The 12,486-nt window shown below is 37.1% G+C and overlaps 1 protein-coding gene across 2 annotated transcripts; it reads left to right on the forward strand.

Moving 5' to 3' along the window:
* Positions 1-1,647: 1,647 nt before the first annotated feature.
* LOC116293338 (C-reactive protein 3.3-like) lies at positions 1,648-9,253 on the forward strand. Of its 2 annotated transcripts, XM_089034806.1 has the most exons (8): positions 1,648-1,740; positions 2,859-2,927; positions 3,145-3,270; positions 4,543-4,682; positions 5,511-5,725; positions 6,395-6,524; positions 7,040-7,259; positions 7,476-9,253. In XM_089034806.1, exons 4-8 carry the CDS (start codon positions 4,556-4,558, stop codon positions 7,885-7,887), a joined length of 1,104 nt encoding a protein of 367 aa, XP_088890932.1. In that variant the 5' UTR covers positions 1,648-1,740; positions 2,859-2,927; positions 3,145-3,270; positions 4,543-4,555; the 3' UTR covers positions 7,888-9,253. The 2 variants fall into 2 exon arrangements, with proteins under 2 accessions (XP_088890932.1, XP_088890933.1); XM_089034807.1 differs by lacking the exon at positions 2,859-2,927 and having other exon boundaries at positions 1,664-1,740.
* The last annotated feature ends 3,233 nt before the right edge of the window (positions 9,254-12,486 follow it).

Here is a 12,486-nt window from a genome sequence, read left to right on the forward strand (position 1 = left end):
AGATATAAATAACAAAGAAACAGCCGCCATGTTGGTTGATCTAACAAGAGAAGTTAATAAGGAATGATTTGTTATCGTCCACTAACATGACGACTATGACGTAACATGCACCCCAAGATTAATTCTAACTCTTTTCTCCTTTCTCGACTTATTTCCAGTCCCCTCTACTCGTCTGTTAATACAGGGAATCCTAAAGCGGAAAAAGAAGAAAAAGAAAATCGAAGCCCTATACTGATCTACTCTTAAAACTTTAAAACGAAATCGACAACAAAGGAAAATGAAAAAAGAAAAATGAAATTTTTTTTTAAAGGCTTGAGTAGGTACAAGTTTTAGGTCACCTGTCCAGATACTAAACTCGCTCAACAGGGCTTGACCCAGTGTCGTCGAACTCCAAATTTTTTCCACTGGGACACGGTTTCAAGAAATTAGCACAACAACAGCCGTGAAAACAAAGCACCAGATAGTCTAGATTATTTTCCACTTCACATCAACGTGCCAGTGCGTGGCAGAGTGCAAGGGATTAGCTGTAGATATGGTGTGGGGGCCGCCTAGTCTCTCCCCTGATGCTTCGGCTAGAACACTCTTCGTCGTGAAGAAAATCATTCAAAGTAACAACTGAAATTGGTTGTCCAACCATTGCTTATTTGCTTCCAAGATTCAGCTCTCTTTGAAGCTGAAAGCAAGTAGTGATTTTTCAGGAGTTTTAACTTTGACCCAACAAAGCAAAACAATCCAAAATGACGACTTTCCAGTGCTTTTATAATACAATCATTCTTCTACCGCCATTGTATAGCCATAGAAACCTGGCCTCTATATTGTTCAATATCCATAATTTCGTCTCCAGATCTCAATTTAAAACGGACATATTTGCTCATGAGCTCAGCATATATTTTGTTACTGGTTTGAGAAGCTGTCCGAGTGAAGACTGGTAATTAATTTGGAGAAAATGCCCGCAAATTTTGCTTTAAAAATATTTTAAATCGTTTATTCCAACTTTTTTTCAAATTCTTTTAATAGTATGAAGATATTACAGTGTTTCTTTAAAAAATGTATCCCCATTCTTCACATAATATCCCTCATTTGGAAATGACCAGAATTGATGGGCATGCAATTCTGTGCGATTCCGTCATGCCCGAAGTCCATACGACAACCCAGCGGATGTCTCGGGGTATGGCATGAAGGCACTAGTATTTTGAAATAATTATTCATGGACGTGGGTTCGAATTCCATCGTGTTGAGATGAGGCTTTTACTTTTTTTCAAGTTGTATTTTCCATTTTACAAACCATTATTTTTTAAATGCTTAAAATTTGTTTGTAATAATGATCTGAGAGGAATGTAAGAATAAACGGTTTTCCATATTTCGTGGAACTGACTCCACAGATCAAGCGATACAGATCTTTCCTAGCATAGTAACCAGTGAATAGAAGTCAGCTGTACGACCAACAAGCTACCACAATCAAGTCAACATGATAAGATCATTGACAAAACTCAACTGCAACAGGCAGTCACGTCTACGTCCGTTGGCAAGAAAACAAAACAGGTTTTACCTGCTCGCAGTAGGTCACTTTGGCAATGTCATTTATGTGAGTCAACAAATCTTGTGTAGTGCGCAAGCGTATTTGTTAAGGATGAAGTGGTTTATCATCAATGTCTGTCATCAAATCATCTACAAGGCTACTCAGTTTGTTCTTATGGGTTTCATTATGGACTGCATTTGAAAGTCAGAGATACGTCCCAGGTATTTATAGCTTTCTCTATTTTTGACACAGGGAACGAGACAATCGTCGATTATTAGTGGATGGAGATTGTTAACAACTTTTTTGATACTAAATAATGTGCTGCATAAAAGATGAGTGCTAATAACAGCAGCCGCACCAAAGAATAGTCTCCTTCACAGTTCCCTGAGCCATCTTGAAAGGTAGCCGTGCCTTTACATCAAAGTGAGACGAACAGTGAGCTTACAATGATAGAGACATGTGAATAATTGTCCAAGGTGTTAAAAAGGTCTCTATCATTGCAATTGCAAAGGCACGGCTACCTTTCAATATGCCGCAGGGAACTGTGAAGGGGACTATTGGAACCAGGGAAAGGGAGTATTAAGTAGATGGAAGGAGAAGCCAAATTGACGGTAATTGACGGTATCTTTGATATGTTGAGTAAAGGTAATGAAAATCATAATAATAATAATAATAATAATAATAATAATAATAATAATAATAATAGTAATAATAATGATAATGATAATGATAACAACAATAATAATAGTAATAACAGTGACGACTATCATAATAATACGAGAAATTCAGTCTAAATTTGGATTTTTCAAGATTTTTTGACTTTATTCATCTATAACGTTAACCATATTGGACTAAAACATTAAAATTTACCAAGGAAGATAAGATCATTCCAACCATGTCATTTTGTTTACTCTCATATTTACACATCAAAACACATAATTCAGTAGACTTTCAGGAAACATCCAATCAAATTCAATGCAGTATTAACATGATATATCACTGGGACCTGTATTGTTTGTTTTCGTTATTGAATAAATAAGTGCAAAGCCCGAAAATTATGACAAGTTTGGCAAGTTACTACACGAATTTGAATAAGAAATAGCAGTGAAAGACGAGATTGAATGATAGAATAATGAAATAGTTGATAGGCACTGGACAGCGACAAAATTATTTGGAAAACGCTTCAACCACTCACTATTGGGTAAATTTCTTCAAATAATATAAGTTCCTTTCCTGAAATCTGATCTGTGCTTCTAACTTTTTGTTTTATTATTCATTTCTTTTTTCTTTTTCTTTTTCTTTTTCTTTCTTTTTTAATATTAAACAATCAAACGGGTAGCAGCAGCAATACCTCTTTTGCAAAACCTCAAGGGATTAGTATTAATCACTCGGTCTACTTAGACTTAAAGTAAGTCCAATTTTATTTGTGAAATAACTTTTAAAGCTAAACGTAAAGTATAGTTTTTACGATGACATTGCAAATGTATTTATTTCACAATCCAGCTGAATTCATCAATAATTAATATTTTTCAGAAGTGTTGACATGTCACTTTGAAGTAATTACTCATCAAAAAGAAAAGAAAACATTGGCTATTTAATCATCTCATGCTTATGTTTTTTCGTAGCATCTTTCTCCAGCTTAAAGTGAATGACACAAACCTCTCGTGTTTTTAATTCCATGTTGTGAAACGGAAGCTGAAAAGAGTGGGGAGTTTTTAAGCTGCAAATTTGTAAAATTTCAGGATTTCAAGGTAACTGTAGTTAATAGTTAATATTAATCATGAGGTAAGGGAAGACTTAAAATAATAAAGAATGGTTTAGTAATGGTTAACTCACTTCTTAGTTCTAATCTCTGGAGTCGACTAGTTATCGATTCCAGAATTGGGCATCACTCTTGAGAAGAGTATCTTAGCTGTCGTTGATGGTTTTCTCTGGATTCCCAGATTTTCTTTCTTCTGCAACACCCAACTTACTAAAATTCAAACTGTGAGATATCTCTGCCCTGACTTTGCATAATCTGTGAGATATTTTTGCCCAGAGATTGTCTTAGGGTTCGATATGCCAGCCTTGCCGTGTCCTGATATGATCAGTCCATAGGTTGTTTCATGTTTCAACAAAAGTGACCAACTTTGATTTTACTTTCTGTGAAAAAATTGTAATGTAGGTACTAAATAAATTTGATTAAATTTATAGAAAATGAAATAGAATAGATAAAATCTTTCAAAAATAAATAAAGAACTAAATCGATTAAAAAATATATAAATAAAAATGAATAAAACGTAAAATGATATTCCATTGCAACAAAATTAGAATCGGATTCGAATTCGGGATCAAAGCCGAAAGCAGGTTGGTAAAATGGAAACTTAGAAAACCAACAAGTCGGAGTTGCCAAAGTCAGATGCGGAATACGAAGGCTCGGAAGGTTTTCTTTTAAGACTAGTTTACATTAGCGTCGGAATCGGAACCATAAAAGGAGTTATATGACCAATCGGGTGTGAACTGAAATAATCGGAGCGGGAATCGAAAGCATACAGAAAGGCGACAGAATCGGAATTTGAAGGATCAGAAAGTTTTTGATTTTTTTCTTACGATTACGATGTCGAAAGACTCAGAATTGGAATTGGAATTGGAAATATTTGAACCAATGACAGAGCTCATGCCCAGGTCATTCAGAGCAGAAAACATGGCGGCCTCCTCGGCCTCGCGGGAAACTGCATATTGAACCTTCTTGCGATTCCGATTCCGACGCTAACGACGATAGTGTGAACCTTTTAACGAGCGGTTGTCACTTGCTCAAGGTACGAATGAACTCCTCCCGACTCCTTCCGAACCCTCTCCCATCACGTCTTAAGTGAACACCAGACTTAAATAAGATACATTTAATATTTCAAAATGATAATAATGCTACTCTAAAATCTATGTATTTTTACCTTTCACTTTACTTATTAAGAACAGCCGGGTCAAAATTAAATCTAATTACTTTTCAAAATCACAAATACAATATTTTTGAACTATGTTTTCAGTATCATTATCAGAATGTTAGCCATGAGAAGTGTATTGTTTTGGCGTGGCATCCCTTTGGTTGTGACTTCGCTTCTCGTTGTCACAGTAAACACCGAAAACATCAAGACGAGAAGGAAAATATTCCAAAGAAGTGCTCAAGGTATTGGTTTGTTGAAATACATAGAGGATATTACATGGTCGCGCGGAGATACGAATTTTGTCTTTGAGTGTTGAAGTGGTATTCTCAACCTGAAAAGACAAAATCTAAGCGGCCATGTAATATTCTGTTTGAAATATAGTTATCGATGAAATACAAATTGAGTGGATTTTAAATGTTTAATGCGATTCCTAAGAATTCTTACCAATGGAGTTTTTCATATGAAGATATTATACACTTTAATGTCTAGTCGCGAGGGAAATAGTTAGTCTTGTTTTCCCGAGAGTCTCGATGTTTCACGAGGCGAAACCGAACAAAAAGCGGAAAACAAACTGAGGGCGCTAAAATTGTCACTTTTTTATTTAATTAATTTTCATACTATCGTTAAATAAATAGATCGTGTTAAATCAATATCAAAACCACTTTATTTATCTCCCTCCCACCTACCTTTTTTGTCATATAATGAAGTGTCCCTTCGAGTACAATGAAGGGCTTCTTTGAGTGCATACGAGTATAGCCAGGTATCGAAATATTGGCGACTTATTTGAATAAGTATTGCTCTTAGATCCTTGAAGAAAATATTTTGTCTGAGGTGAGCTATAAATATATTACTAAAAGTCATTATTCTGCTTCTGAGTAGTCCTTTAAAGTAGTCCTCCATTTTTCTCTATGTCCAAGGCCTCTTCAAAGACGTCTTCTAAATTTTACGATCCCTCTATGTAATATGATGCTTATGCTTTAAACATAAGCTCCTTTTATGTTCATTTAATTTTTATTTAATTAACTAGAATTTGAATATTTTTGATGAACATTTCTGATATTCCCACTTAGAAACAGCTCTCGTTGGTCACGTGATCCAGTCTACTCAAGCCTCCAGGGACATCGATTGTCTGATGGATTGTTCCAGAGAACAGCGTTGCTTGTCATTTAATTATAAAAGTAACAGAGGTGATGGGATCTCTGTGTGTGAGTTAAACGACCAGACGCTGCAGTCTAGGCCCGACTCTGTTGTACCAATGGACGGATACTATTACTATGGTCCAGAGGTGAGTTGGTCAGGAGAACATTATAATTACTGTCGTAGACCGGATTCACCAACCACAGGTAGCCAGTCTCGGTACTTAATAAACAACCAAACCGTGAGTCGTCCGTACTTACAAGTACAAGTTAAGACTAGCTAGCTTTACTAGTTTCTACTCTAGTCTTCTTTACAACTTGTCTTGCTAACTTGGCGGCTTCTGCTAGCTGACTGGCTAGCTAGCTGGCTAGTACAGACTAGCTAGCTTAACTAGTCGCTACTCTAGGCTTTTTTACAACTTGTCTTTTTAACTTGACGGCTTCAGCTAACTGACTGACTGACTCCTAGCTCACCACTCTTTCATAGACACCTGTTTGAGAAAAAGTCGGTCGGAGATCCGAGATGGGCAATCTGAGACTAAACGGGATTTTTGTGCTCTAATGTTTTCTATAAAACTAGCATATGAAAAATCACATTCCAAGCTCAAATTAAGATCATCCTTCGTGTTCCAATCTAATCGGAAAACGACGTTGTTCGGCTGTGAATATATTAGGATTTGCAGCAAGCTACTCAGTCAATTTTCAGATTTCATATTTCCGACCGATCGACAAGTATTGTGCTTGCCTTAGTGAGGAAAGCGAAATAACACAGATCGCGATCTCCACAATTTTACGTTTAAATCATCATGTCATTCTAGTCTTCCTGTACGTCTGATCTCTGTCTGAATGGAGGAACATGTCGGCCAGTTATTGATGATCCACACCAAAGATACCAGTGTCAATGTTTACCTGACTTTACTGGCGAACGCTGTGAAGACAACATGGCAGGTAATGTACTCATGTCTACTTGACTTGAATCATTGCATAGCATTGACTGTTTGCTATTCAGAATTAAGTAATTCAAGCTCTGGGGAGTCAGGATTTGGCTCAAACTCGCCATTCGTCGTCACATCTGAAGTCTTTGGTGCGTTTGTCGGACCCCCCATCACAGGTCTTTTAAGTGCTCGTTAGGTGAGGCCCTTGAGTCGTTGGCTTAAATTTTCAAAGTACTCTAATTTTCCTCTCTTTACAAATCCTAGCACGCTATAGTTGAATTTTTGAATTGGTTGTGTCACGATTGAGATAAGCCCTGCAGAAAAATAAGATTAAAAAAAAAAGAGCCAAATCCTGCAGAGGTTACTACAAATATTTAAAGTCAATCTGTCAGTGCGTTGCAGCAACTTCCCTTTCTAGAGCTAACATTATTCCTTTGCGGTAGGTCTTTGGATTTTTCAAGCAGACCATCTCCGAAGGCATTGCCTTTCGGCACGGTAAATGGTGATGGCTGTTTCTTTTTCTTTCAGACTTTGACATCAACCTCCCCGCCCGACAAAGTGCATCTGATTATGTTTTGTTGGGTAAAATGCCGCATCAACTGACAAGTTTCACAGTCAGTCTGTTCGTCAATCTCACTAAAGATGTTGATCACACGTTTGTTTCGTACGCAACACCAACTTACCATAACGCTATCTTCGTACATCAACGAGCCTCGATACTTCGACTGTGGGTTAATAACAAGCAAAGGTAATTCGTTTGGGATTTGCCTTGCCTTGCCTTGCCTTGCCTTGCCTTGCCTTGCCTTGCCTTGCCTTGCCTTGCCTTGCCAGACTGATGCTTTGTTAATGATTTAATCTACGTATTCATTAAAGACAATTCACTACCTATAGCTGATGGTACCTGGCATCATGCTGTACCTTGTACCTCGTATACATGTTTTAAATCAATCTTATTGCTTCATAGACAGTTCAGTCCAAACAAGATCGATGCTGACGGAGCCTGGCACCACCTAGCCATGACATGGACAAACGTCCAAGGACAAGTTTCAGTCTACATCGACGGCATCCCTAAAGTCACGGTACTCAGTGTAGCAACAAACAACGTAATCCAAGCTAACGGTATAGTTGCCATTGGAAACGATCAGGATTCATACGGCGGTGGTTTTGTAGCTAAAGATGCTCTTTGTGGCTCTATCTCCCGTGTTAATATCTGGAACACGGTGTTACCACGTGATGTCATCACATCGTTAGCTGGTAAATGTGGGAATGAAGCTGGTACGGCTGTTGCTTGGAAAGATTTTAGGAAAGGCGCAACTGGGGTGTCGTATCATGGTGAAGCAAAATCCATTGTACCTTCAGCATGTAAATACCCATGATATCAATTGATGTTGATGCTCAGAGCTTTACATTATTGCATGCAAAATCAATTGGGTTGGTTTTAAATTATGTTCAAAAGACAGACAGTTGAGTGAACAGAGACCTTACTGACGTTGGCTTATCAAGCTGTAAAGTTTTTGTTTTAGAAAATAAAATACTATTAAAATCAGTAGACCGCGGCACCCAGTCTTTTTTTAGTCGCTCTGTCACTTACCAGAATCTGTCACGTGATAGCTTTTTTACTTACCACGTGGACACAATTTTCACATCACGTGATATCGTTCCTGCTCAATTGCCGCCGTTTTTTTATTTGAACCAGAGAATTTTAACCTCTACAACAGTTCATTTCTAATCGTAAAACATGATTAAATCGAAGAGTGGCCGCAGTTATGCTTCGGGAAAAGCGCTAGGTATGGAACTTCGAACTAGTATCATTGATCATATTGTTAAAAGAGGTGGAGATGTAATTACGGGATATTTTCAAGGATCATTTACAGAAGTTGCTAAACACTTCAATTTGAGTCGAATGGTCGTTCAAAAGCTATGGAAACAATGTTGCGAACAAGCGGAAAGGTGGCAACAATCCCCCTCGGCTACAACAACAAGATCTTGATTTCATTTAAGCTTTAAAGACATCTAGACCATCTTTCCCCTATGCTAAAATCGGAACTTAGATAATGGGGAAACTTGGACATGGAAAAGACTGTCCCGAGCAAAAGCTGAAAAATTTATTCCAGAAAATGTAGATTACTGTCAACATTTTTTGAACTTCATGAACACGATTAACCCACACAGAATAAAGTGCTTTGATGAAGCTGGATTTAGACTCCCGGATACCAGTAGACCAAACTACGGCCTTTCCTTAGTGAATACCTCTTGTGTGGAAGTAGGACGATATCTGAGCTCTCCAAACGTAACTTTAAACTTGCTAATGGGAATCGAAGGAGTATTGTATGCTAATACTGAGGACGGTGCAAGTGACACTGCGTCGTTTCTTAATTTTTGGGGAGAAGTAGGCCAGAGTTCAATGATGAACGGACAAAGTATTTTACAATACGGGGACATCATAATCCTTGATAACTGTGCCATTCACCACTATGCTGGAGGTTATGCGTTATCACAGTGGCTTTTAGAAAGAGGTGTAGATGTGGTTTATTTACCAGTTTACTCTCCGGAGCTGAACCCGTGCGAACTTCTTTTTAATAAACTGAAATGTATAGCTAAAAGGGACGATATAAAAGCAAATTTTTGTCGAAATGTTCATGAAGGGATTTACGAATCGCTAGAATACGTAAGTGTAAATGACTGTGTTAATTTTTATAGACACACTGACTACATCGCGATGTGAACTATGATGCAAACAAATTTCCCGTCTCATGTACGAATTTATTCACTCAGCTTTCCTGTGATTTCTAAACTTGTGAGAGCTTTGTTATCAAAATATATTCTTATTTTGATTAATAGATAATAGCAAATAAATGACTTTGAATTGTACTTTATTACATTTTTCAGTTTATTTCTTATCTCGTCGACTCTTTGCTCGAAATATGCGTGTGAACATGTGTGAATGGAGATTAAATGCACGTAGTTTTTTATCATTGCATTTTATTTACATGACAACTTTCTTGACGCAATGTTTGAGAAAAACTTAACAATAACTAAGTCACAGGCATGCTGGTGAATTCAAAATATCCCTAAAAAGGACAAAATTACCCTTGGTCACTTTGGCTTGTAATTAACTATGGCACGACGCGGCATTTTGTTCGTCGCAGTATAGTAGATTTCTTGCAAAACAATTCGTGAAAATATCATGACAGTAAATAATTCAACTAGAATTCGGTATGTATATTCCATAGTGAAAGTCAACGGTATTAACTCATTATGATCAACATAACATTTAAAGTAAGTATAATTTTACAGTCATCATCGGTCAACAGCATATAACATAGTCAACATCAGTATATGCCAAAAAGTTCATTCATTTAAACTTCTTTGAATCCCAAGGGCCAGCTGGTAATCATCAGATCCCGCAACAGTATTAGTACTTGTACTAGTAGCAGTCGGCCAGTTAATACCTCGATCCTCCCAAAGCCTTCGATATGGATTTCGCACGCTTGTTTTCCCGCTTTGAAGGACAGACAGATTCAAAGTTGGGTCAGTTTCATTCAGCGCCTTTTGTATATCAAACCCAGGAGGTGGAATTTTGCCTTTAAGAATGTTTTCAAGTTTTTTGGAATCTTTGTTCAACTGAAACCAATTCTCCAACTGTGTTCCATCGGCACCGACGTTTAAGTATTTGGTAGGATCGCTCTCAATGAGAGAAGTCCTGACTTTGTAAATATACCGTTCTTTGATTGAAGCAGAAGCTGCCTGTTTTACTTTTAAATCATTTTCAATGGATGAAATCTCTTTGACCAGGTCTCGCTGCTGTCGCTCTACCTCTTTTACTTCTGATTTTACTTCAGGGTGTTTAGTCAGTTCTCTACAATGAAAGAAAGTATCACACTTCTGGTATGGGCAATTCAGGCGATTATGTCCTTCCCTGCGGTGACAATTGCTACACATCGGTCCCTCACGTTGAATTTGACTTTGTCTATTCTTTTCAGAGCGTTCTTGCAGCCACTCGGAGACTCTTCGTTCTCTTTCTTTAGCATCTCGCAAGTTTTCTTTTAGGTTATCAATATATTTCTCCAAGGGAGACTTGAAAAACAACTTTGGTGTAACTGGTTGACAGCTACTCGGTGCATCTGGTTTACATGTAAAGCTTGTGGACGGTTGAGATAACAATTGTGTGGCTGGCCCTGCTTTGGCTGAAGGAGGAAGATCAGCAAATAAACTTCGTGAACTTCGACTAGAAAGTGGTCTTTGTTCTTGTCGCTTAACTTTCGTCGGTGGGCTAAACACGGGAGAGTTAGCTTCTTCATCTCTAAGGGTAATTCGTTTAAAGTCTGTGTTTTCTACCGGAGAAGCACATCTAAACATTTCCGCAAAAGCACATGGATTATTTGGAGCGAGATCGACAAAACATTTCTCATCGTCACAGTATTGCACTCGGAGCTGTTCAGGCTGTAGATAACTGTAGCGTTTTGAAAGGGCGCGAATTCTCTCAACCAGTGAACTGTAATCAAATTTGTCAACTTCATCGGGGCCAATAAAAGAGACACCATACCTGTCATTATCTAACTTAATTTTTAGCTGATACATCGAAAACTGAGACATTTATCTTCCTCAGTGCTCAGTTTAACTAAAGAGTGAAACAAAAAACGGCGGCAATTGAGCAGGAACGATATCACGTGTTGTGAAAATTGTGTCCACGTGGTAAGTAAAAAAGCTATCACGTGACAGATTCTGGTAAGTGACTAAAAAAAGACTGGGTGCCGCGGTCTACTGATTTTAATAGTAAAAAAGAGTTGATCGATGGTGGAATTACGTAAAGGACGTAACCAGAACACGAGATAACTTTGACGCTACATGCAAATGACTAATGAAGCCAAGTTTAAACATAATACTCCAGTTTCGAGTTCTCTTTGCTCAGCCTTAGTCTCGGTTGTGCGTTATAAGATTCAGCTATTCAACCAAATTAATCTGGCTACTAATCAACTCGTATTGTTTCTAAGTACGTACATTACTTACTACAGCAATGGACCTTAATAAAATAAAAGAACACATTTTAGCTTTTTGTGGACTGATTGTTGTAAATAATAAAATGGTGAATACACACTCGTTTGTACAAGACGCGCCCATTGATCAATTTATATATTTTCATATTTTCATATAGCAACCGTGTTTGGTAAATAGGTAAGACCCCATTAAATTTACCTTCACAAGTCTTGCAACGGTTATATATTAAAAACAAATTTAACGATTTTAAAGAACCATTATATCTTTAAACTAAGATGTTTAGGAATGATTGGTAAGCGCATATACTTGGTTTTAGTCGTGTTCCTCCTAATGACAGGTATACTTTTTCTTCTATATGAACTATTTTACCACAATTATAAAATTTCTCGAGCGCTGATTGGCTAACACCATGAGTTCAATTAAAAATGACGTCATAGCCATACATCTTTTATATCTCTGCAAGTTTTTTCTGCTGTATGAACAAATAGATATAATGGCATCTTGAAATGATGAAATAAGATAGGAATATGAATTTACAATAAAGTAAGCCATGTAAAGCAAATACGGCGGTATTCAACTGATTAGGTTTGCGATTGCGATTCTGTACATTTGCAGGTGGCTTTTTAGATACATGATGGACAAACGTAATCCCAACCAAACTACGTTTTACGCAAACCCAAAGTTAAGTCATATCCCAAATGAGACCGTATTGGTTTTAAAACAAAAAATTAAAAATTAAAAAAAGGGTTTTATTGATGTACAACGTGGGAAAATATCTAAAATGCGGCAAATAAACTTAACTTCAACTCTACTGTTACACACATATGTGAATCTTTTCATCTTTGTTTTTTTCAATAAACTTCATAAATGACTGAATCTTTATACAAATAAACGACAAAAAGTTAATTAAGTTATGAACTACAAAAATACTTTTGTTTGAATTCGACTGTCTGTTACTTCGTTATCAAATAAAGCTG

The sequence above is a fragment of the Actinia tenebrosa genome, unplaced genomic scaffold (genome assembly GCF_029948245.1).
Source record: "Actinia tenebrosa isolate PJP-AT-01 unplaced genomic scaffold, QUT_ActTen_1.0 PGA_scaffold3__52_contigs__length_22856419, whole genome shotgun sequence".
NCBI lineage: Eukaryota > Metazoa > Cnidaria > Anthozoa > Actiniaria > Actiniidae > Actinia > Actinia tenebrosa.